Consider the following 25,449-nt stretch of genomic DNA (forward strand, 5'->3'; position numbering starts at 1 on the left):
ACTCAGGATCAGGGCTCCAGGCTGGAGCTGAGCTGCTTGTCCCCTCAATGGGAACCTCAGCCCCTGGAGTCTCTCTGGTATGTGTGTGGTAGGGGTTGTTCCTGGAATTGCTGCACCGAAGTGTACTTGCTCCCCTTGCACTTCATAGAAAGCTCCAAGGACACTGAGGGCAGGGCTGATACAACAAACACCCCTTCCCCCTTGAGAGTGGGCAGCCACACAGGTGTGTTAAACAGCTTTAATCTCGTCATTGCAGCTTCTCAGCACAGTAAGAAATATTGCACATGATCAACATGTTTTGTTCTGGGGTGGAGGTGAGGGAAGGGGGAATCACCTTCTTAGAAAGTACAACCCAAGTTGGGAGGGCAGAGGGGGTTGGGGAGAGAACCCTCCCCATGCCTGTGGCAAAGTGCAGGAGCCCCCACCCCCAAACTAACCTGAGTCCAGCCCCTCTGGGGAAAACAGGGGTGCATGAACTCCCCTACTCCACAGGGGCCTCCCTGTGGCCCCAGGCCCTCACTGCCCTCCAGCTTGCAGCCCTCACACGAGCCATTTTGCATAAAGTACAAGTGAAAAGGTCTGAAGGTAACACACTCCAGGTTATGTACAGGGGCTCGGTGGGGGAGCCGGTGCCCTGCCTCCCCTCAGCTGCCCCCCATCACAGGGAAGAAGCTGTGGGGGGAGGGAGTATATACAAGAGGAGAAGGTCTCATTCCGCCCCAAACTGGAAAGGACGAAATGGCTTTATTGGGGGGGAGGTAACCATCCTGCCCCCCACCCCCATTCCTGCCACCTACATACTGTCTGTGTCTTGAGGGGGGCGCTGTGGGTCCTGGGGTCTTCTCAGGGGCCCTTCACCTGCCTGTTGCAGCTGTGGAGGAGCCGGTGGGTGGGGGAGATGGCTGGGAGGCCCCCTCCCAGCCAGGTTGTCCAGGCCCCAGCTCAGGGGGTGCAGGCAGTGACGGGGCAGCAGGGGCTGTGCCAGAGTCCGAGCCAGGTGACGTGGGGTCAGGGCCCCCAGTGGGGCTGGGAGTGGGGGCGGGGGCAGCAGCGTTGCCAGCGGGGGGCGGTCCAGGGAGGGGAGCTTCAGCTCCAGGGGGCTGCTCCGTGGGAGTGGCGGCCTGCATGATCTTTTGGCGCACCTCACGGATCTTCAGCTGCAGACAAACCTTGGAGGGGAAGATGTCTGCGTAGCGGGCCTGGAAGGCTGCCGTGGCCTGGGCTGGGGGCATAAAAACCGGGGGAGGGCAGTGAGGAGCGCAGGCGGGGCCCATCCCAGTGTCTCCCTGCTCCCAGGCCTTGGTGGCTCGCCTCTGAGAGCCGCTCACCTGACGGGAAGAAGCCGTGGTCCTGGAAGAGCTGCATGACCAGGGCTCGGCGCTGGTCCAGCGTGCGCCGCAGCGAGGAGTACGGCACCTTCTCATATTCCAACTCCCCGAGCACATCCTCAGCTTCTGTACCTGGGAGCCATGCAGGGGGCACAGGGAGCAGGGCCCAGGCTACAGCAGCAGCCTGGCCCCTGGGATGAACCCCTGGACCTCCCTGCCACCACCCAGGCTTGAGTCCATCGGGCACCTGAGCCCTCACTGAATTCCACTTTCTAGGTTTGAAAGGGGACCTGCCCAAAGGCTCCTGGCAACTGAGGTGTATGCTGGACTCCAGAATCTGCCCTTGACTTGTTCTTCGTCTTAGACACCCAGCCCACCTCTCCCACTCTCTAACCCCGTGCCCGAGACACCCACCACCCTCGGCCAGGTCCTGGGTTCCCACCCATCTGCCTGCCAATGTGCCTGCACCTGTACGATCAAAGGTGAAAATGTCCCCCTCGCACTTGGCACTCTTGGGGGTGTTGGGCTCCGAGCTGCAACTGGAGCGTCTCCTCATCTTGCGCTTGGGCGAGGTGGGGTCCTCAGGTGCTGAGTCTAGGTCTGGTCAAACAAAGGCAGGCTCAACAGGGGCAGCCCTTGTCTGTGCCCCACCAGCCCTGATGCGCAGTGCTTGCCTACCAGTAGAATTCTTCCTCTTCTTGCGGTAGGAGCCCAGGATGGCCCGGGGTGAGGTGGCCAGAGACTGCAGGGTGGGCGAGGGCAGCACCTCCTCAGGCCGAAATTCAGGCAGCTCCGCAAAGCGCTCTTCGAAGTCCACCTCCGACAGGACCCTGCTGGAGAGCCTGCAGGGTCACCTCCCCTGCCCCGTCTGTGGCCCCCCCTCGCCCCCAAGGTCTGCAGTCCATGCTCACTTGTCCACAGAGTCAAAGGTCTTCTTCAGGGGTGGGGGCCGCACCTTCATCTTCTTGCCGGTACTGGCCGCCTCCTTGCGCTCAGGGGTATCTCCAGGCGCCCTCCCGCTGCTGCCCTCACTGCTGCTGCCACCCGGGGTTGGGGCTGCAGCTGGGGCTGGGCTGGGAGGGGTGGGAGGCTCCCCACGGCTCTCCAAGCCCAGCCCAGGGACACGCCAGTCTGAGGATGAGCTGGGAAATTTGCCGGCCTGGGGTGGGACGGGCAGGAGATGGAAGGTACTGGGTTCAGACTCACTGAAGCAGGCAGGCGGGTGAGGGCACAGCCCAGAAACACAGTGAGATGGATGCCAGGACGGCCAGGCACACAGACCCTTGGCAATGCCCGGTCACACCCAGACTGGGGAAGACCAGGACACGGACCTCAGATATTCCAAGGGGAGGGAACACATGACAGACAAGGAGGGGCAGCAAGAAGCAGGACAAATGCAAGGACACTGGACTAAGGGGAGAAGCAAACACCAGTAGGAGACCAACCCCCGTCCAGTCCCACCACCTACAGCGCACTCACCACAGTCTCAGGGCCCTTGGTGCCTGGCCGCTCCTCAGCAGGCAGGGGTGGTGGGGGGCTGCTCCGAGCAGTGGAAGTCCAGGTTTCTGGGGGTGGTGGAGGGGCTGGTGTTGTAGGTTGCCCCTCAAGCTCAGACTCGGGGGCTGCTGGCTCGCAGGCTGGACCAGGCTCCAAGGGCTGCCGGGGTGCAGGGCCAGGCCGCCCAGGGGCACCTGCCTCAAAGGAGCCCACGGGAATGCTGGCGATGGCCGCCTTCACTTTCTGGGGAGCCTTGGGGGGTGGCCGCTGGGCCTTGGGGGCCACTAAGCTGTAGGTCATAGAGCCTGCTGGTGGAGAGAAGAGAGCTCACTGAGCCAGGCCTGACTGGAACGCATCCCCTGGGTCCCCCAATTCCCTCTGCCCTGGGCTGGTCTGACACCTACCTGTGGCACTAGGGAAGGGACTGGTGGGAGCTGGGGTGGCAGTGGCGGGGGCCGGTGGGCCCTTGGGCAGGATGGTGGCAGGTGAGGTGGTGCTGGCAGCCACAGTGTAGACCAGGCCTGGAGGTGCCTGGGATGGCTGGGCCAGGGGTGCTGAGGTGGGTGCAGGGCTGCCAGGGTAAAATGCTGTGATGACAGGACCTCCAGGGGCTGCACAAGTGGGAGGTATCTGGGGGCTGGGCACGGGTGACACGCCCACCTGGCCAGGTGCCAGCAGTGGGGCTTGGCCAGCTATGCCAGAGAAAGGGGTAGAAGAAAGGGATCAAGAGTCAGGGCCTGGGCTGCCCCAGCCCCGCCCTGGGTCCCCAGCCCTGCCTGCCAGGCCACTCCTCACCTGACAGCAGGGGCTGCACAAAGGCAGGGCCACTGGGCCCCAGTGAGGTGAAGCCAAGAGCTACCGAGCTTGTGGGCCCATACGAGGTGACTGTTCCAGCCTGGCTGGATGCAGGGTTGGTGCCCAGGGGCAGCGCATGCCCGCCTGCCGACTGCACATAGGTGATTCTGCCACAGGGAGAGGAGAGGGGGAGAGGGGAGATAAGCTGGCCCCACCCCACCTCTTTCCAGGACTGGCTTCCAGGGGAGGGGTCAGCTGCAGTTACCTGGTGGAGGAAGGCAGCAGGACCTTCTGGGGCTGAGAGGTGGGGCCGGGCAGTGTGGCCGGGCTGAGGGGTGGCACAAGGCCGCTGGGTGTGCTCACAGGCACAGGAGTCAGCTGGATGATCTGTGGGCAAGGGCAGCCACGGGCCAGAGTAAGCTGTGGCCCAAGCATGGGGCAAGAGTTCCAAGACCTAGGACGGAGGCCCATGCAGAGACAGGGAACAGAGAATTTGGAATTGGGGCAGGACAGGAGAGAGAAAGGGAGAGGAGAGGGCAGGGGAAGGTAGGGAGTACAAAAAAAGAAACAAGGTGTAAACACAGAAAAGAGGACCAAGAGAGAAAAAGTGTTGGTATGCACAGAAGCAGGAAAACGGCAGAAAAACCCCACAGACAGACAAAGAGTCAAGAAAGAAAAAAAAGAGAGACTGAAAAAAAGGGAAACATAGGACAATGAAGACAAAAGGTGGAAAGCACAGAAATCATGGGAGCCGCAGATGAAGAGCAGCAGAAAGGGGAAGGGAAGGGAGACGTGGCCGGGCTGTCCTTACCTTACTGGGTGGCTGGGCACCATTCTGCACCGGTACTGAGAAGGGCGGGCTCACCAGGGGCAATGGCTGGCCGGCCCCTCCACCCCGCACAGACATGCTAGGAGCTGCCAGGGGCACCAGGACCTTTCCAGGCAGCAGCTGGGTGGAGCCACCTGGGGGTGGGGCTTGCACGGGAGAAACCGACTGGGCTGAAGGGGCAAAAAAGGAGATGGTTACCAGAGAGCCGAATAGGCCTGTGAGCCCTCACCTAGGGCTGCCCAGCCCAGGCCTCACCTTTGGGGGGTGGGGCGGAGGGCACAGACTGCAGGATGGGGATGCCAGGAGTGGGTGCAGTGGCAGCCAGGACCTTGCCGTTGGTGGAGGTGCCCGGCGGGAGAGTGAAACGGATGCTGGTGGTGGGTGCAGGGCCGCTGGGAGCCACTGCCTTGGTCCCAGGGGCTGGTGCCGGGGCAGGCGCCACCTGAAGCTGCTGAGGCAGCGTAGGCAGGATATACTGCACCTGGGTGATTCCACCAGCCTTGCCTAGGGCACCCGGCTGCAGGATGCCGAGCGGCACTGGCCCATTCGGGCCACTCCCAGCACCTACTCCTGAGCCGGCAGTAGCTCCACTGCCAGGGGTCCCCTGGGCAATGAACTGGACAGCGGGGGGTGCAGAGGCCCCATAGCCCGGGGTGCCTACCAGCAGGTTGGTGACAGTGGCAGGTGCCTTCCCCACAGTGCCCAGTAAGGGCCCAGCCACCAGGTGTGGGGCTGGTGAGGTGGCTGCTGCTGACTTCTTGTCCGAGTACACTAAGCTGACGCCCAGTGGAGAGCCCCCAGGCCCCCGGGCTCCTGGGGCCATCTCAGTCCTGGCCCCTGCTGTGTCATTTGGGGAGGCCTCAGCCCGGCTGGAGATGGGGAAGGGCTTAGAGGCAATGGGCACAGGAGTGCTGCTGACAGGCCGCACCACATTGGTGACCATGGTGGCAGCCGGGCGAGACAGGGGGGCTGCTGGGGCCCCAAAGGCCAGCGATGGGGCTGGGGCTGAGGGCATGCGGACCCCACTGCCCTCCCGCTCCTCCTTGTTTGGGGGCAGGACCAGGGTCTGCAGAACACTCCCTCCCCCACCAGGAGGCGCTGCAATGACTGAGGGGCCTGGTGGATCCAGACTCCCCAAGCTTTCAGGTCTCTTGCGCCGGAAGGTGGCAAGATCCGTTGAGAGGAACCGGGTGGCCTTGGAAGGTGTCGCTGGGCCTCCAGCCGCAGGGGGTGGGGGACGCAGTGGGCCCGCTGTGCTGCCCTGCCCTGACTCCTGGGCCTTGAAGCTTCCTGGGCCCAGTGAAAAGGAGGTGGCCGCAGATGGCGAAGCAGAGGCAGGTGAGGACGAGGAGGAGGGGGGTGGAGTGGGGCCGTAGCCCTTGCCAAAGGCTACAGGTGGATCCGGGGGCCCCGGGGGCTCAGGGTCCAGCGATGGACGACAGTGGGCAAAGGAGGAACGGATCACAGGTGAGAACACCTTCCAGCCAAAGCCCTATGTGGAAGGAGAAGAGGGCCACACCATCACAGGGGGCCCTGGCACCTGAGGACCCACACTCCAGTCGCCTCCATCCAGCCTGCCAGCCCAGCCCGCTAATGGTCTCGATTCTTCCTAGCTGTGACCCAGTTCCCCACAGGGCAGGTAGTTTGCCCTCTCTGAGTCTTAAGCACCCATCTCTCAAATACCCCAAAGAACGAACAAATACACCCCCTCCTGGGACTGAGTGTGAGGGGACAGCGCCACGTCCCAAGACCCTTACCTTGCCGCCCTCTGGGTCCTCCCCAGAGCTGTCTCCACTCTCGCTGTCGGTCACCCTCTCCTTGCACTTGAGATCAATATCAGTGGTGCTGAAACCATCGTCAGCTGCAGGAACAGAGAGAACAGCGTCAGTAGAGAAGCTGGGTGTCATGCTGCCCAGGAGGAACAGTCTGGAGTCCAAGGCCTGGTCTCAACTCAGCCGCAAGCAGGCAGTGGTGTCTGCAGGCCCAATTCCACAGCCCGGGCTATGGCCACCTGCCTGATGGAGGTGCCCTGGGGCTCGCGGGTAAGACCATCAAACAAACACCACCTAAAGGTCTGGTATGCCATGTCCCCCAGGTTTCCTGCCTGGCCGGGGGCTTCCTGAGATCAAGACCCAGTTTAATCAACAGGGCCTGACCTGAACCTGCGTACACTCATTAACAAATACGGACGAGGAAAAAAGGAAGGGCCTGGGTCAAAGTCGCTCCCACCCTCCCAGACTCAGCCTGCAAGTCCCTGGGCAGGATTCTGGGTCCTGTGCTGCTCACCAATGACATCATCGTCACCCTCCTCCTCACAGATGACCATGCGTTCCTCATCACTGGTCATGTCCTCACTGGCTGTGCGTTGAGAACGAGAAGCTCGGGTGGGCAGCAGTGGGGGCCGCCCACTAGCCGCCAGAGCACCCCCCTCGCCGGGGGCCGCAAAGGGGCTTGGGGCCCCATAGTGGGTGGAAGGCTTTGGGCCAGAGTAGGACGCAGGGCCAGACACCATCTGCAGGGCAGGGGGCAAGGAAGCTCAGCCGGGGCTGCTGCCTCGAGCAGCCCACCCTGCCACCAGCCCCCCGTCCCAGGTGGTCTGCACCCCAGACCTGAGTCAGTTCCTGCAGTGCTTGGCTGTCTGCTTCCCCACCATCCAGGCTGTGCACCCCACTGTGGGAGAAAGCTCGGGGCCGGGCTGAGCCAGGTCCCCCGACTGTGTGCAGCCGGTCTGCCCCACAGGAGCCGCTCCCTGGAGCCTTGGTGTCTGAGTTCAAGAGTGTCTGGGCTGCCACGGACAAGAGCTCCGAGGACACTGTAGAGTGCAGCAGGTAGGGATGTTACAAAGTCAGAAAGCCTCTCCCCAGCACCCAGACTGGCCCAGCCATCCAAAGACATTTCCAGGTACAGGGCAGACGCAGGCTGGAGTTCCTGGGCCACTGGGTGGGGAACAGACTCCACCCACAAATCCAGCATCTCCTGCTGATTCCCACCATCAAGGGTTGCAAAAAATTAGCCCATTCATCATGGGGAGGCAGCCCTCCTGAGAGGAAGAAAGCCTGGAAATGCGTTCACACAGCCCTGGATACCTAACACCTCTGGCATCCCTGAGCCTCAGTTCCATCATCTCAGAGAGAAATCAACATTCTCACCCTCATCAAGTTGTGGGGCCCTATCCACTTAGAAAAAGCACCCCAGAACAGTATGCCAGGAGGCAAGATACCCTCAAAAGAAAGAAGCGGTGGATCAAGCACAGTATGAGCCACGGTGGTTCCACCTATGGTCTTTGGGAACTTGACAGGTTCTGTCGCTTACAGGTTTTCTGATTTCAAATAAATGACCTCCCCGCCTTAAGTCATGTCTAAAAATGGGTGTGGTTTTGAGTACTACAGATTAAAAGGCACCTGGCACACAGTAAGTGTTCAATAAATGGCAGTTGATTACAAAATTGCCATTTGAAGATTTCATTTGTCTGGACCTCCCTGGCTCCTTCCTGAGAAACAAATGCCAGTTCCTTTTCAGGTAAGGGACCTCGAATAAAAGTGATTGACAGAGAGGAGCAGGCATTGCCAGGGCAAGGACAAGCAAGAAAAGGGGCAGGAGGGGCAGAAAGGGAAGATCAAGGGACTGGCTGACCTCCAGGGGCAGCAGCAGTGCCAGTCTCCGACATGCTCCGCTCCCGCGTCTCCTTGTGCCCACCTGCCAGCCCCAGGCTCGTGGGCTTGGCTTCCGAGCTAGACTTCTTCCGGTCCTTGTTGCACCACTTCCAGTCTGGGTGGGCCTTGAAGTGGGCCTCCTTCACCTGGCAGGAGAAGGCAGGGGGACCTACTGCTCACTGAGCTGCCCCACTAGAGGAAGCTGAGAAGACTCAAGAGGAGGGGGCATTACCTGGAAGGCCAAGTCATGGTACTTCTGCTTCTCCTTGGGCCCCAGGGCATACCACCACTCGCCCAAGATCTTGCTGACGGTCCGGTTGTCCTGGTTGGGGTGACGCTGGTGGACCAGGGCCCGGTGCCGCTTACTGAAGATCATGAAGGCATTCATGGGTCGCGGATATGGTCCTTCTCCCGCTGCAGGAGACAAGACCCCGAGTGGGGGGGGGGGGTATGGTTAGGGGTAGAAAGACAGACCAGGCAGGGTCAGAGATGGGGGAAGATGAGTCACCTTATTGGGGCTGCGTCCATCCTTCTCAGACGATGAGTCCCGTTCCTTGGGCAGAGCACTGAGGGACTGGGTCCGACGTTTTCCGGGTGGCAGAGGCAACTGGATCTCAGGAGACAGGACGGATAAAAAGCTATGGTGGGAGAGGCAGGAACAGTGAGGGCCATGTTCCTGGCCACCCCTCCCCAGCCATAGCCCCCAGGGCACTCACGCATCATCATGGTCACTCTCTGTCTCACTGTCCAGCCGGGGCTCTCCTGGAGGGCCAGGGACTTCCTCCTCAGTAGTGGGAGGGGGGCCCTTGCCAGGTTCGGTCACCCCCAAAGTGTGAGGGGGTCCAGGTCCCGGGCTCTCCGGGCATGTGGCTCCAGGGGGCCGCCCAGGATCAGCATTCCCTGTCCCTCCTGGTGGCTGCTCATGAGCAACTGCTGCCGACTCAGCAGGTTCTAGGGGCAGAGAGGCGGATCAGAGAGCCCCTGGGCCACCTGGACCCCATCCCCATGCCTTCCCACAGCCCCCACCCCTCACCTTTGCTCTGGTTGGAGGCCACGGGGTGGCTGGCAGGTTGCTGGGCCTCACTTGGCTGCACAGAGGGGTCAGGCTGGCTGGGAGCCAGGAAGGGGACTAAGGAGTGCCAGGGGAACACGGCCACAGAGCGAGGTTCCACATTCGTCCACACTGAGGAAGGAGCCAGGTGAACTCGGCAGCATGAGATTGCCCTAACCCCCCCACTCAGTTCTTGCTGAACCTGGAGGAGGTGGTCCCCCTCCTTTACACCCCTTTCCCCAAACCCAGAGCCTCCTGGGCTCATCCATGCAACGTCACTCAGCGAAAACTTCTCCCTGAAAAGCTTCCAGATTTATAAAGGCAGAAGCAAGGAAAACAAACAGTACTCATACCCCATTTCTGCACAACCTCCTCCCCCAGGCCCTGCCACCAGGGACCAAGCCAGAGGAACGACTGGCTCCTGCCACAAACCAGGTCATGCTCAGCTGCCATCCCACACTCCAAAGCCCCAAGATTTCAGCAGGACCAGGGACCCCCCCACCGCAGCTGTGCCACATCCCCAGAACCCATGCTGCCATCTGATACAGCCTCCCTCCCCAGGCTGCCAGCCCCTCATCCCCTTTCCCTTTGCTAAGGCAGATGGCCCCATCTCCCCTTCCCTCCTGATTCTCCCACCCATCACCCACAGGGAGTGGGGTTCAGGTCTTTCTCTTTGCCTCCTTCCCTCTACCATAGACCTCAGGGAACTAGACCTGCCCTCCCTGGGCTGGGCACATGATGCTGCACTGCTCTCCTTTTCCACCCCAAAGAGAATCCACCATCCCTGAAGAGGCCTCCCAGCCTCCTTTCCTCTCAACCCCAGAGCTTATCTTCCCTCCAGCCTGGGGCCTGCCCCTGCCCAGAAAGAAGGGAGGGTATGGTAAACTCCTCGGAAGAAAAGGCAGGGACAATGGGGCAGAGGGGAGAATTGTTACAACTCTCAGCCCAGGGCAGGCCTAAGTGCCAGGTGTTTCCTTGAGAATATGTAGCGGCAGGCACTTCCCTCACCAGGGGGCGGTCCCTGAGGTCCCATCTTTGGGCCCCATGAGCTGGATGGAAGGAGGACAAGCCCTGGCCTGGGACCCACCCTGTTGGGTTCCTGGGGCTAGGCCGGGCTTCCCCTCTTGCTGCCTGGCTCCATGGGGGAAGTGGAACCAGCAAAGGAGGCCCGTGCTAGGGGAGCCGATTAGAGGAGGAGGGAAACGCCCTAGCCCTGGTCTCCATCCTTCCAGGCCTCCCCCTGAGTCAGGTCAACCTGACCTGGGGTGACCCCCTCTCCAATGCCTTCAGAAACCTGGACTGGGGGAGCTCTGTGTGAGACACTGCCCTCCAAACCTGATCCTGTGAGAGACTGACAAATGAAAAAGTACATGTTAAGGAAACTAGGGAGAGGAATAAAGAAGACAGTCTTGGAGGGCACTGTGATGCCCCTCCTCAACCCTAGCGGGTCCCAAAGTCTGCTCAGCCTTCCAGCTGTATCCCGGTCCCCACGGTCCAGGACCTGTTCTCTCACAAAGATCTCTCTCAGCAGGGCCTCTTCTTCCTTCCGGGGGATGGGGAAGAAGGGGCCCGGGCCCAGTATTTGGTCCTTGCCCCTCCTGAACTCCTCATCTCTTGGCAAAGTACACCCCAAACACTCCAGCCTATCTCCCTGCGTTAAGCAAACAGTGCCTCACTCACTTCGCGAGCCTGTTCTTAGCCCCTCTACTCGAGGCCCCGTCCTCCGCTCCATTCCACACCTAGGGCCAAGCCCCAAAACCCACTGCTCTGCACCTCTCACCTGCAGTTACAAAGGGCCTGTTATAGCCCATCATCTAAAGGCCATGGCTGTTCCAGATGCTCCCAGCTCCGCTCCACTCCCACCTGCCGCCACTAACCACTCCGGCTGCCCGAGCTCAGTAACTTTCCCAGCAACCCTTTACTCCGACTCCACCGTTCTCATCCTGCACCCCCGCCACCGTTACTCCGCACTGATCACCCCGACCCCCTTGACCCTGCAGCCCCACGGCCCGGGCGCTACTGACCGAACATGCCGAGGCCACGCGAGGCCGCGCCGGACGCGGGCACCAGGGGTCTGTGGGCTGAGTACATGGTCCGGCGCGGGGGGGCCCGGCCGGGACTCCCGCTTCCTCAGCGGCCGCCGCCGCTCCACCCCGCCGCCGGCTTCTCCGCCGTCGCCGCTTGGGCCCGGGGGGAGCGGGAGGCCGTCGCCGCATGCCCCCCCCCGCCGCCCCCCCTCCGGCTGCCCCGCGCGGGGGTCTCCGCCGGGCGCGCCTGCGCACAGCGCCGTCTGCCTCCCGCCGCCTTGGGGGGCGGGGGAGGTCAGAGCGCGCCGGCCCCGCCCCGCCCCCCGGCGCCCGCGGGGGCCGTCACGGGGCGCGCGGCACCGGTGCCATCGGCACCGCCCCCTCCCTCTCCCTCCTCCCGCGCGGAGGCCGGCGGGCGGGGCAGGTGGGGCGGGGCGCGGCGCGGCGTGCGCGGGGGCGGCCCCCCTCCCTTCTCCGCTCGCAGGCTCCCTCCCTCCCTCGCAGCTCCGGCGGGTAACGGCTCTGGCCCCGCGCGCCCGGACTGCCGGCGCCGCCGCCCCGCCTTTCCGGGCCTCGAGGCCGGGGCTCAGCGCCGGGTCGCCCTCCGGCCACGGGCGGGTAGACGGACCAGCGTGCGTGCGTCCGTGCGCTCCGAGCGAGCCCCGCGCCGAACCACCGCCGCCTCCCCCGCCCCGCCACTACTACGCGCTCCCCCTCCCCCGCCGCGGCTCCCCCCGCCCCTTCCCCGCTTCCCCCGCGGCTTTCCGCGCAAGCCCGGCCCCCCGCGCGAAAGCCCATTGGCTGCCGCCGCGCGCGCAGGTCAGGCCCCGCCGCGCCCGCCCCCATTGGCCGCCCCGGGGGAACGTCAGTCATATGCAAATAAGGGCAGGGCGGGGCGGACGCCGGTTGGCCCCTAGCCGGCCGGGGGCGGGCCCGCAGGAGGAGGGTGGCAGGGAGGGCGCACTGCAGTAAAGGCACCGAGCCAGGGGGGCGGTTCGCGGCGCTGCGCTGCGGAGGTCCCGGTTCTGAGAGAGGTGTTGTGCGAGTCTAGGCCCGCGCGAAAACGCGCGGCTCGGCCCGCCTCCCTCATGCCCAGGAAGGTGCGCACGGGCCCGCAGAGCAGGCAAACTGCGGGTAGGACTCGGCGAGCCACCCCTGAGCCCTTCTCACCAACTCTCACACTAGCACAATCAATCACACGCTCCTCCTCCTACGCGTACTTTCGTGCCACACCCATTCTCTTATACACACCCCCACGACCACATATAGCATATACCCTTGGTCTTACGCCCACATTGTCACACTTCTGCTCCCATATATACCTACAACCTCACATAAAAAGCCCAGTACTCCCCTCTTGCCATCATGCACATTCTCCAGTGTTCTCTTCACATCACCTACTTCATACATACTGTGCCATACATGCCCACCACCTCGTATCTCATCACACACCCATCAGCCCACATGAGTCATCATACAAACACATAGCCTATCACACACAGCAGAATGATCTCACACACATCACCACAGCCACTGCAGATACATCCCACAGTCCTCCCACACAAACACACTCTTCCACCTTCACACACCCTCTCCTACAGCCTTACTGACACTCCTAAAGCCCCCAATCCCCAACACAAACTCTCACACTATCATACTGACCTCACCTGCTATATAAATTTAACCCTCACAGGCACTAACCACTTTAGCACCCAGCCCGACAGGTATACAGAACCCCATGACCATCCACTGAGATTCAGCTACCCAGCACAGGGGCCGCCATCACCTAGAAGCTCCCCCCCCCCCCGAAAAGAGACAGGAGGAAGAAAGGACACTAACATACCAGGGCTGCTAGGTACTGGGGGCTAATGTGTATGATCTTGTTCACTGAATCCTCACAGCCATCTAAGGAAGTACACTTTACTGTGCCCACTGTTGAGTGAAAAAATGAAAAGCTCAGAAGACTGACTAAATTGTACAAGATCACGCAGCCTGAACATAGCAGCCTAGTGCTCCAACTCAAGTGCACTCACTGCTTAACCTCAGGGTGGACACAGACAGGGACTCAGAAACAAGAGGCTCAGGAAGATGGCCAGACAACATACAGAAGGACTGGCGAACTACAGAAAAATCAGAGGACACATACAGGTACAGGTGAGGGTTTGGAGTTTACCAGGTAGGGATGCAGAGGTCTTGAAGCACTAAGAAGGGCCTGGGGATCACACCTGGTCAGGTAAAAGTCACACAGGCTCCTAATGGACCCCCTACACAGGTGAGGCAGGAGACAACCCCCTTTCCCAGTCTGTCCCATCCACTGAGCTGAGGGCATGGGGAGGGGGGCAAAAACCAGGTAACCAGAGGCAGAGGGGAAGGGGAGGCCTATAGCCCTCTGACCTCCAGACACTTGGCTGTGAGCCTGGAGGGGCCACCCGAGGGAATATTAGGTGACTGCCCCCTCCTCCCTATGCAGCCCCAGACTCAGACCCTCCATTACCTCACTGCCCCAGGGACTGCAACTTGAAGCAGAAATTGAGGCTGAAATCAATGTGGCCTGCTATCTCCCCACCTCTGCCCCCTCCTCTCCCCACCGGTGAGTCACCTACTGGCAACTTAACCCCTTCCCCACTGCAATGCAGGCCAGGAAGAGCTCAGAGGGACCCTGCCTTCAGCTCCCCTGCTTTTGTTGGGTAAGCAAAAGAGGCAGGCCTGGCAGAGCAAGGAGAGAGGGCCCCACACATCTGGAAAGGCTACACATCTGGTAGAAGACACAGTGCCCCCAGAGAGGGGATGGGGAAGAACAGGGTACAGCCAAGAGGGGGGCCCAGCCTGGCAGGGAGGGGCAGGAATCTAAGTGGGAAGGGCCCCCCTGCCTTGGGCTCTGGGCCAGCCCTATACTTAGCTTCCATTGTTCGGTGGAGGAACCCTGGGTGGGGTGACTAGGGGTGGAGGGGATGGAACAGGTCCTATTCCTAAACAGCTACCTCTCTCCAGCCACCCCACCCTAACTGGGGCCTCCTTAGGTGGAAAAGGACTGAGGGGTTTCCCTAACCTGGGCCATAGCCCGCCCCAGGGGTATTGGGCTGGCCTGCTACCCAGAAGGTTTGGCCCTAAACAGCTCCCACGGCACCACCCGGGCCTGGGGACAGAGAGCCCAGACGAAAGGGAGGCACCGACAGCCACCCGTGGGGCGCAGGACGAGGCCTGCCCAGAGGCCCGGGGCTCACAGCCAAGGATGCTGACGGAGAGGGGCAGACACCTCTGAACTCGAGGGCTCGTTTATTGTGCCTGCGAGGCACCACGCCCCTGCCGCCCGTGGCTCCTCACCCGGCTCTACAGGCCCGGTCCCCGCCTCGGCTCACCGCCCCAGTGTCCCCAGCTCCCCTCACCCGCTCTCCACGTACACACACACCCACTCTCCCACCCATCCCGGGCCGCGTCGGCGACCGCCAGGGTTGCCTGGGGAACGAGCCCAGGATTGGGCTGGCGCGGCTCGGGAGGGTTGGGGGGCTAAAAATAGCGCCGGGGTGAGTCAGTGTGAGTGAGGCTGGGGTAGGCAGGGGGACCAGGAGGGAAAGAGAGGCAGGGGAGAGGGTCCCCAGAGAGTGGAAACGGGCGGGATGCGGACACAGGGGCCGGGATGTGGGCTTGAGATGGGAAGGTGCGGGGGAGGGGGGGTACGCACAGGCGCCGGGGCTGGGAGGGTAGGTCGGCGCGGGCTGAGGGAGGCGCCGAGGCCCCGGCGCAGGAGGGGGCGCCGCCCTGCACTCCCCGCCCCTCCCCGCGCGCACGAGATTTTCCACTCGCTCCTTGGCCCCCAGCCAGTCCCCGGCGGGCCTCATAAAGCCGCTTTGTGCTGGGCGAGCGGGCGGGCGCCCGGCCGGCCTGACACCCACGCGGGCCGCGGCACGGCGCGAGCCAGCTGGCACCCGGGCTGTCTGCGGGGGGGGGGGGGCCCCCCGGGGGCCCCCACCTAGCCCAAGGGCGCGGCTGCGCAGGGGTTAACTGCGGAGGGGCGGGGGAGCGGGCCTCGACCAATCGGTGGCCGGCGTGCGCGACGGCGGCCAATGGGAAGGCCGGAGGCCCACGCCGGAGACCTACCCCTAGGGACGCGGGAACAGGCGCCCCTTAGGGCTGGCTGGAGCTGGGCGCGGCTCTTACGGGGTTCCCATCCGTAAAGCCCCCTCTGCACCAAGTGTCCCTGGTTACTACGCAAAAACAGGCTCAGACGGGAGTAGGATCTTGCAGTCAGGTGGCACGGCCGGGATTTGATCCTTCGTCTGCCAAACTTCACAATCAGCTTTTCCGTCGAAATGGGGCCGGGGAGGGGGGGGGTGTTTCTCTGGCCCGGGTCCCTGTGGGGAGCAGGAACCGGGGACCGGGGAGCGGGCGGAGGAGGAGGCGCGGCGGGCTGGGGTCCAGCCGCCTGCGGTGCAGTCGCTGCCGCCGGTGGTAATGGGAGTCAGACGCCGTCGCCGCCGCTAATGGGCCTCCCAGCCGCTAATGGAGCCATTAATGTCGGGGCGCCGGGGGCGCTCGGCCACAACCCCCCCCCGCCCCCCCCCCCCCCGCTACGCATGCGCGCATCTCCCGCTTCACCGCTGCCGGCCGCCAGGAGGCAGCGCGGCCCCTCGCAGTTGGGGGAGCTAGGGTCTCTTCCACGAAGTCACCAAGACACTTCTGCAACCTCACAAACTCCCCCATCCTCAGTCTGTTCTTCCCAGCCTGGGTATCCTTCCTTTCCACGAGAATCCAGAGGGATCTTTTTTTGACGCTCAGATGCAACTTTTTCCCTCCCCTGTCCTCAATCCAAACCAAAGAAGGTTCCCCACTATAAGAGCTCCAGCTTCTCAGCCTGGCGTTCAAGGTCTGCCGGGCTGGGCCTGCCCTCCATGGCACCCTTCGGCCAAGCTGGGGCTCCAGTCTCAGATCCAGCCTCAACCAGCCACTCAGAGTTCATGCCCTTTCACCCCGTCTGGCCTTTGCTCCTGTGTCTGCTAAGCCTGGATTGCCCCTTCCCTTTCCTTCACCGCCTGAAACCTACTCATTCCTCACACTTCAGCTCAAATGTCACCTCCAATGAGAAGCCCTGCTGAACCTCCCTCACCTCCCATGACCCACAGAGTTTTGTCTCTGGGGATCCCTGTGGCCTGTGCCTGCATTCAGGTCTGCCTTTCCCACCACCTGCTTCAGGACTGTTTAGCCCTGAGCTAGGCAGAGGGATGAAGAGAGAACCCACTTTTGTTGGTAAAGATGGGGTTCACTGTTTGAGACAAATGGAAATTTTGGTGGGCAGAATTTGGATTTGGGAGCCAGGAGACCCATGCTCAACCCCCTCAGCCCCTCTCTCTGGGCCTCAGTTTTTCCCCACTTGCCCAAGCCTAGTTGGTGAGTTCTACCAAGCCCAGTCCACTGGAGTGGACTACATCCAAGACTCATTTAAATGGAGCTGGCACCAGCTGTCTCCTGGAAGGTGGAGTGGGATGAACTGGGTCATGCCCTCTAGCAAGTGGGTGGGCACAGGAGCTGCTTTCCTGCTGTTCCCCCACAGCGGATCTCCTGGCTGGCTCATACAGCCCCCGCCTTCCTGCCCATCTTGGAAACAGGTGCTTGGATGGGTGTGCAGGAGGCTCCCAACACCACTTACTAGGTTCCAGGGGCAGTAACGGTCAGTTAATTTGTCAAGGAAAAAAAAAAAAAGAAAAAACAAAAACAAAAACAAAAACAAAAAAAATTTGTCAAGGAGCAGGGCCTGGACAACCTCCCAACGCTCCCCAAGAAGGGAGTAGGGGACTTGGTGTTTGGCCACTGCCCACTGACTTCAAGAAACAGAACACCTGACAAGCACAGGGGGAAGGGAAAGGGGGTTGAGACAGGGACAGCAAGTCTGTCTAAAGAGTGGGGGGGGGAGGGTCAGGGAAGGGCCCAGAGATAGGATCCCAAGACTGGGGGCCACAAAAGAGGGAGGGCTGAAAGCTCAGACAATGACTGAAGCCCAGGGAGAAGCAAACCTAGAAAGGTATAGAGTCAGATTCTGAGAGAGCCAGCCAGCCAGCCAGAGGTCCAGAGGTAGACAGGCCCAGAAATAGAGCCAGAGAGAGCTAGACCTAGGACCCCAGGGGAGAAACAGATAAACATGCAATGGCCCAAAGAGAGACGGTCGGTCAGACAGAGGCTCACAAGAAGGGGTGATGCCTGTCAGTAAGGGGAAGCCAGGCAGGAAGCTGGAGGCTGGGAGGGAGGCTGCCAGGAATGAGGCTGAGACATCTGGCCTCCTGGGCCAGGGCTGCAGGGGGAAGAGTCAGAGGGAGGTGGCAGCAACAGCTGGCCCGCCCCGCCATGCACAGAATGTGGAGAATGCCGGCAGCCTGCCCCGGCATGTCCCCCAGCGGAAGCAAATGCCTGGTAGGGGGCAGGAACAGGCAGGCTGCCCCCAGGCCGCCCCTCACACCTGCTGCCCTCTGAGCAAGGGTCAGGCCCTGGCATGGGTGGGCAAAAGGAGCCAGGACCGAGGCTTCACCATGCCTCCAGGCACAGTCTGTCCTATCTGGGAGTCAGAGGGAGAAGGCCCCAAGAAACCTAGCTCCCAAGAGTGTAGAGTAGTCCAAGGAGGCCTCTGGGAAAAGACCAAGAAGGCCTGCTGGCTGGGAAACTGAGGGCCATCTGGATGGGTGCTGTCAGGGAGTCACTGCTCAGAACCGCCAGGCAAGAGCTGCACAAGTTCTGACAGGATGGCCTCTAGCGAGCGGCCTCCCTTCCCTGAACCTCAGTTTCCCCGGGACAGCAGGGCTGATAATACCTGGGCCCCAAGCCTGGAGCTGGGCCCAGATAAATGCTCAATAAGGAGTGCTTGTTATTACTGTTATCGGCGTTATTATTGAGAGTGGTTAAGAACGTAGGCTCTGGAGCCAGGTGGCAGCCTAGGTTCAAATCCTAGCTCTATTTATTCCTCACTAGGTGACCTTGGGCAAGTCACTCAACCTCTCTGGACTAGTTTCCTCTGCTGTCAGGTGGCACTAATACTCATACTGTACTGACATCCTGGGGCACAGTAAAGATTCAATGAGTAAATACTCAAACCACACTACTGACCAAGGCCAGTTCTTATCTTTGTAGCTCCTGATAGCAAGTCCTGTGATCTGGAGGTTCAGGAGATCTGGGTCAAGGCCTGATTCTGCCCCATCCTGGCTAGGGGACCTCAATCAGGACTCTTCTGTAGGGTCTCACTTCTCCTCATCCAAAAACAGCAGCAGGAACCCCTGTTGGGCCTGCCCTCTTAGAACTGTGTCACCTGCATCAGTGCCACCCCTCCACCCACTGTAGCATGAGACAACGCAATGAAGGCAAAGTTGGGGGATGCAGGGGTGGGCAGATAAGAGCCCCTCTCCTTGTCTGTTCATCTGCCTAAGACAGAAATCTCCACTGTGTCCACCTCTGTGGAACTTTGTTCACATTAAATAATGAGAGAGGGGGGCAAAAAGCTACACCTCACCACCTCAGTACATGAGCATGAAGGGCAGGCACCACCCCTGCCTTTCCTGGGTCTGGCTGGGCTGGGAGCTCTGTGAGGATAGGGTCCAGGACCTTTCTCAAATCGGGACCCCTGCCCTAACCCAAGGCCTGGCTGGCTCCTGCCCAAATACACAAACCAGTCCCCTTCCCTGCTGGTCTCCCTGCCTCTGGCCTCAGCGAGTCAAACCCACTCTCCAAGGTGCAGCCAAAGTGGCTGGATCTGCTCAGTCCCTCCCATGCTCCCAGTGCTCTCAGGATCACGTTTGAATGTCTTGTAAGGACTCTATGTGACCTGGCCCTTGCTCACCATCCAGCCACACACACCAACACTCACCTGCCTTCTAGAGCCCTTCACTTTGCAGATTTGACTTCCTTCAAATACCTGCTTCCACCTCAAAGCCTTTGTACAAACTGCTCCTGCCTGGTAGGTGCCCTGCCTGCCTGCCTGGCTCACTCCTGCTCCCGCTTCGGGTCTGGTAAGTAGGCCTTGGGCTCCTCCTGCTAGAGGCGCTCCTGGGGGAGTGGATGTAGCTCAAGTGGTTGAGCGCCTGCTTCTCACGTACAAGGTACTAGGTTCAATCCCCCATACCTCCTAAAAAAAAAAAGGCATTTAAAAAATAAAAAGAGCCTCCTCTGGCTTCCCAGGCTGGATTGGACCCTTTTTCTGGGCTTCCCACTCATTCTTCAACTCTGCCTCGCACTCCCTGACCCGAGGGCAGCCAGGCTCTGTCCACACCCTGAGGTGCACCGAAGCAATGATTGTGCCCATGATGTTTACTGGGTGCAGTGGTGAAGACAAGGGTCCAAGCCCTGGGCCTGCCACCTCCGGATGGAAGGACCTCTAGGAGCCTCAGTCTCCTCATCTTTAGTCAGCATTGTGGCAACGTGGTTAAGAGCCAGACCACAGGCTTGGAAAGCTGGCACCAGTATTTACCAGCCACGGAACCCTGGGCAAGTTAATAACCTGGACTCAGTTTCCCCTAAACAAGCATAATAATAGTACCTGCCTTGTAGGATGTTCTGAAGACAAAATGAGCTAATCTTCAAAAAGGGCTTGGAGCAGGGCCTGACAGGTTGTGAGCAACACATTACTGGGTGGGTGTGTAAGAGGGTTTGGCAGGAAAAGCCACAGGCAATGTGAAGCACAGTGACCCGCCACCCAAACCCAGTGCACGGAGCCATTGCTGGCCATCATTCTCTACTGCCACATCAGCCTGGGAAGGCCTGGCTCAGAAGTAGCACTCCATAAAGTTTTCACAACTGACAGGCCTATTGAGAGTGGAGAGCTGCATTCCTAAACAGGGGGCCTTCTGGAAACAGCCTGGAGGTTGCTGGCCTAACATGTGAATTCCCACTGTAACATCTGTGCAGAGAGGCCAGCCTCCCCTCGGAGCCCTCCTGTGGAGGGCAGCTCACCGCTCTCTGAAGAGCCCATTTGGCAAAGGAGTGAGCTCTCGCCCAGCCCATCCACCCATACTTCTTACCTGTCCCAGGCCGGCCCATGATGACTTCCTTCTTGGGCGCAGGATGGCTGGTGTAGCTGCTGGGCACCAGGACGGGCAGAAGGGCGGCAGGTGAGGGGTGGAAGGCCACGGGCTGGAAGGGCGAAGAAGCTAGGCCAAAGGTGGGCATCGGCTGGGCCACGGCAGTCGGCGCAGCTGGAGGCACGGTGATGGGCACGGGGGCTGGCAGAGGTGGGGGCAGGCCAGGCTTCCCACTGGCCACCCCAGGGGGCACTGGGGTCTCACGGCAGCCCCGCCCAGGTCCCCCAGCCCGGGTCTCACCAGCAGTGCCCACCTCGCCAGGGAATTTGGAGGGCAGTGGCACATCGGGGTTGCGGACAATGACAGGGGAGTCCCGCTGCACAGCAGGTACCCGGCGCACAGAGGGCCCTGGATCCGAGGTTAGGCCGGCTGGTGGGGGAAGCAGCAGCAATGGCGAGGGCTGGCGGGAACGGGAGAAGGGCACGGCAGGTGAAACAGCCCGGAAGCCAGATGGCGTGGAGGGGTTAGGCGTGTGGGACACCACGTCTGCTCCAGAGTCCAGGCTGTCGCTCTTGGGGAAGTCCGGGGGTGCCCCTCCACCTCCTGCGCCTGGGGCTCCCAACACCCCTGGGTGGGGCAGCAGCTCTGTCTTCCGCCGCCCGGGGCTGATGGGTACAGTGAAAGTCAAGTTGGTCTGGAAGGTGGGTAGGATGCCGGAGGAGTGGCGCTCTCGGGGGGCCGGTGGTGGCGGATGGGGGCCTAGCTCTGGTGGCGTCAGCACACCTGCCTTGGGGGTGCTGGCACTCAGGTGGCGGCTGCGGACGGCAGTGCGCTGGATGACGGGTGAAGCGTTGATGGGGCTGAAGTTGGCAGGGCGGAAGCCAAAGAGCGGTGAGGGCGAGGGCGAAGGAGCAGGTGAGAAGGGCGACTGCGTGGAGACGGGTGAGAAGGAGGGCGTGCCTGAGCGTGAGCTGCCCAATGACACCAGCATCACGGCGGCCTCACACTCATCGAACTCAAAGCGGGACAGGTCAGCAGGGGCCACTAGGCGTGGGCGTGAGTCTCCCCGGGCAGCCACACTGCTGGCCTCGCTGTCCCGTGATGTCTCATCGCCCCAGTCGAACTCAGTACTGCCCTCACGGGCTGCCACGCCGGCCGGGCGCCCAGCCCCGCCGGGCCCGCTGTCTGCCAGGCCCTCCATCTCCTTGGTTCGCATAGACAAGTGACGCGAGCAGTAGCCGCGCCGCTGCGACTCCTTCATGCAGCCATCTCGAGAGCACAGCCTGCGCCACTGCTTGCCATTGAACTTCTTGCGGATTCCATTGGGGGTGCAGACCACATCGCCCTTCTTGTACTTCTGCTGGGCAGCGGTCAGTGGGGTGCGAGCCCGGGCCGCCGGTGCCACGCCTTTCTCCAGAGAGGCCACGCTGCTGCTACGGCTGCCACCCTGGCTCCCCTCCTGGCAGGGCGAGGGCTGCTCGCCAGGGCGGCCGGGGCCTGCAAAGGCCGGGGACTTGGGTGGTGGTGACAGGAGCTGGGGCGGGGGCAATGGGAGCAGAGCTGGGGTGCCCAGGGCTGGCAGGTGCTTTTCCTCGCTTTCCTCGCAAGCTCCCAGGTTGCCACCAAAGCTGATCTTGGATACCTCTGCGTCCTCAGGCTGCTTGGGGTCCAGGGCAGTGGGGCAGGGGGGCAAAGCAGCCCCTGGCTCAGCCGGCTCCTCCTCAAGGCCCATGGGGGGCTTCCTTGGCAGGGCCTCAGGCTCCCAGGGGGGCCGCAACAGGCGCAGGCTGGAGCGGGCCACCCACACGGCCTCCTCGGGCTCCCGGTGTGGGGGCTGTGAGGGCTGTGAGAGGGTGGGGGGTGGGCCCAGCTGGGAGCTGGGGCCAGGGCTGAGGCGGACTTTGTAGGCAGCCGGCTTGGCGGCCACCTCCACCACCACACCCTCGCGGTAGGCAGCCACGCCAGGGTCCACGCAGGTACAAACGGCCGTGCCCACCGCCAGGGCACCTGGTGGTGGCGTGGCATCCAACACCACGTCCACACCGCTGCCTGGCCCGCCCTCGTAGAAAGTCAGGGCCCGGTCTCCAGGGAACTGCACGCCCAGGTCCTGGCTTCTGCGCACCTGGCGAACCACGGCCGGCAGAAAGAGGCCATCACCACGCCGAGCCAGGACCCGCTGGGACCGCAGCTGCCGCAGGTCATAGCCACCACTGGCACTGCCAGGGGGCCAGGGGCCTGGACCACATCCCTCGGCTGGCTCATCCTCCAGGTCCGCCGAGTGCTCGCTGGCTGTGTCTGTGGAGGAGGAGCGGGTGGAGGCAGGTGGCCGCGGAGGCAGGCCTAGTGCGCTGGCCTCCTCAGGGGTCCGGGCCAGCTCTTCTGGCGCCCCGGCCACCCCACTGCTGCCAGCCCCATGTTCCTCCACGTACTTCTTCTTGGGCGCTCTTGACTTGAATGTGGCTGTCTTGCGGCTGAGTGAGGGCTCCCAGCGGCCTGCCTCCCCTTCGCCCTTGGGGTCCTCAGCTGGGCCTGGGACAGGGTCATCAGGATGCAGCTCTGGGGGTGGCTCCTCAGCCCCAGGGCCCCGTTCGGCCTCCTCCTCCTCGCCCTCCTCAGCCTCTTCTGGTCCCGGCTGCTGTTGCTGTGCCTCGTCATCCTCCTCCTCTGGCTTGTCGCTCTCCCCAGCCCCTCGTCGCCTCAGGGCCTTAGCCCTGGTAGCTGGGGGGGACTTGCTGCCACTCCCGGGCCCTGGGAGGCTGCTGCACGCCTTCTTCATTGGTTTCATCTTTTCTGCACACCCTCAGACTCCTGCAGGGGCGAGGGCAGACAGGGATCATCGGGAGCAACTCAGGGACCCTGCAGACCCAGCATCCCCTAAGAATTCCCACTTGCTGAAGCCACCACCTCAACTTCAAGGTCCCCAAGGCCCTTTCCCTGGCTGCCCCCAGCCCATGTAAGCCCCTGGCCAGCACTCAGATGCAGACTGGCACCTGTGTCCCTTGAGTGCATCCACTCTGTCTCCTCGGGATGTGCTCACATGCACCTGCTCCCTCTGCAGAGGACACGACAGACACATGCACACGTGCCCTGACTGCTTCCAGGGGACGCGAGAAGCAGTAAGAGCTCACACCTCCGACCCATTCGCCATGTGCCAGGCCCTATGCTAAAATTTGCCTCTATTAACCCGTTTCATCCTCACAACAGTCCTAAGAGGCAGGTGCTACTATTAGCCCCATTTTACACTTCAGGAAACCAAGGCAGAGAGAGATTAAGCAACTGGTCCAAGATCATCCATCTGGGACACGGCAAACTCAGGACTGAACCCAGGCAATCTGGCTTCAGAGTCTGTGCTCCTAACCTTCTTGTGTGCCAGCTGTCACATGATCTGGAGGGGACGCTCATGCTGTCACTGTCCCGAGGGTGCACATGCTCACACATGCTTATGCACACGTGCCATGCACATGCACAGTCATAGAAACAGAAGTGGCCAGACCGCGGGCAGCTGGTATGGCTAGGCACTGTGGGCAGGAGTGGACAGCCAAGAGTCCCAGGCCTGCTGGGTATAGCCATCTCCCCAGATCCTGCCAGCAGCACGTCTGGGGCAAGAGCTCATCATACCCAGGGCTGCCGCGGGACCATGCATGAGCACACATACACGCGCACACACACACGGGCACACACGCATCATCACACAGTAGGACACAGCTACACCTCAGGGTTTTGCTGTCCCACTGTCCCACTGGAGGGGACCCTGCCCCTCCCCCCACAGCACCCAGCCTGCTATTGTGCTAACTGCAAGCCCAGCACCCCCTCTTTCTGGCGTGCATGCATCCCCACCCTTGCTGGGTTGGCTCTGACAGGGTGACTGAGCTAGTAGGCCTCCCCTGGCCCCCAAATATGCCCCCTGACGGCAGGTGGGGATAAGTGGGAGAAGGTCAAAGAAAGCAGGACAAGCCCAGCAGGCCAACCTCACCCACTTCCTGAACAGTCATTATTGCCCGCCCCCTTTCAGGCTGCCCTGAGAAAAGAAAAGGGAAAAAAAAAACTTTACTCCGAAGTGACTGAGAGGACCTAAGAGGCCAAAAGGGTGCTTCTGGGAGGGTCAGGGGGCTAAGGACCATAGGCCAAACACAATCAGAAGCACCCCTGACTCAGTAGTCTTCAGGCTCCCCCGGGACCCCTGACCTCCTCCTCTCCCACTTGGGCCTGCTCCTCCAGTGAACCCTGCAGTCCCAGGCCTGTCCTCTTCCTGGGCCAATCTTGGGGTCCTCCCAGTCAGAGCCTGGAGAGCTTGGGCCTTCCCACACTGGGGCTGGCACCCAAGTGCCCACGACTTGGGAAGCCACTGCCACCTACTCCCCACTGACCCACAGGGCTACCCGCCTGGGTACCGAGATCCGGCTCCAGTCCTGCCAACTCCCCAACACAAACCTTGGCATACCCCACCCAGGGCCTACAACCATACTGCCCCGGTACCCCTACACCCGGCTGCGCAGCCCAGCCTCTTCCTTTCCCCTGGGGCCCTGTTCCCTTCCTGTCTACCCCTCCCTGGATGACTCCCCCCAGGGTGCTGAGGCCACCACCTCCCTCAGAATCTAAGCAGTAACTACCTAAGCCCAGGCCAGCCCAAGCCCTAGCTCTGCCAGGTCCTAAGCCCTCTGCGCTCATCAGCCCTCCCGGCACCAGCTTCACTGCCTTCCTGTTACCTCTACCTCTACTTCTCTCCTCACAGGCCCTAGGCCCCCTCCTCTGTCAACCCCTCCTTGTCACCCTCATCTATCCCTGTCACCTCTACCTCCCAGTCACTCTCCTGTCAGCCATCGCCAGACCTGTCACCCACTCTACCCATCACCTCTCCCTGTCACCCCTCCAACTCTGTACCCTCCCTCTCACTGTCACCCTGATCTAGTCCTGTCACCCCTCCATTCCTGTTACCTGTGCTCTGCCCACCACCCCCTCCCCCAGTCACCCCTTTTCTGTCACCCTCCTCCCTATCACTTCCTTCACTTTGTCTCCCCTTTCCCACCATTCCGCCTACCCCTTTCCCCTTGTACCCCCCTCCTGGTCCCTGCCACCTGTCCCCTCCCGGCCCCAAGCCCCCCGAGCCCTCCTTGACCGTGTCAGCCCCGGCCCCGCCCCTCACCTCGGGCTCTGCGGGGTTTCGGGGCGGGGGGCCGTGGCTCCGGCTCGGTCCGGTCCGGTCCCTCCCCGCCCCCCCTCCGGCTCTCCCTCTCGATTCTCCCTTTTTTTTTTTACTCCAACACACAAAATGGTGA

General features: G+C 61.7%; 1 protein-coding gene across 1 annotated transcript; it reads right to left on the reverse strand.

Moving 5' to 3' along the window:
• Positions 1-224: 224 nt before the first annotated feature.
• On the reverse strand, positions 225-25,449 carry CIC (capicua transcriptional repressor). The gene is given in 22 exon segments (XM_058280324.2): positions 225-1,222; positions 1,329-1,460; positions 1,797-1,928; positions 2,007-2,158; positions 2,240-2,487; positions 2,808-3,133; positions 3,230-3,517; positions 3,621-3,787; positions 3,886-4,007; positions 4,432-4,619; positions 4,705-5,941; positions 6,207-6,310; positions 6,736-6,961; positions 7,059-7,261; positions 8,083-8,248; positions 8,335-8,498; positions 8,501-8,516; positions 8,611-8,740; positions 8,819-9,053; positions 9,136-9,285; positions 20,174-22,981; positions 25,317-25,449. Coding segments are annotated over 21 exon segments (7,539 nt in total). The 5' UTR covers positions 22,959-22,981; positions 25,317-25,449; the 3' UTR covers positions 225-854.

Source organism: Dasypus novemcinctus, chromosome 18 (assembly GCF_030445035.2).
Source record: "Dasypus novemcinctus isolate mDasNov1 chromosome 18, mDasNov1.1.hap2, whole genome shotgun sequence".
In the NCBI taxonomy this organism is placed as follows: domain Eukaryota; kingdom Metazoa; phylum Chordata; class Mammalia; order Cingulata; family Dasypodidae; genus Dasypus; species Dasypus novemcinctus.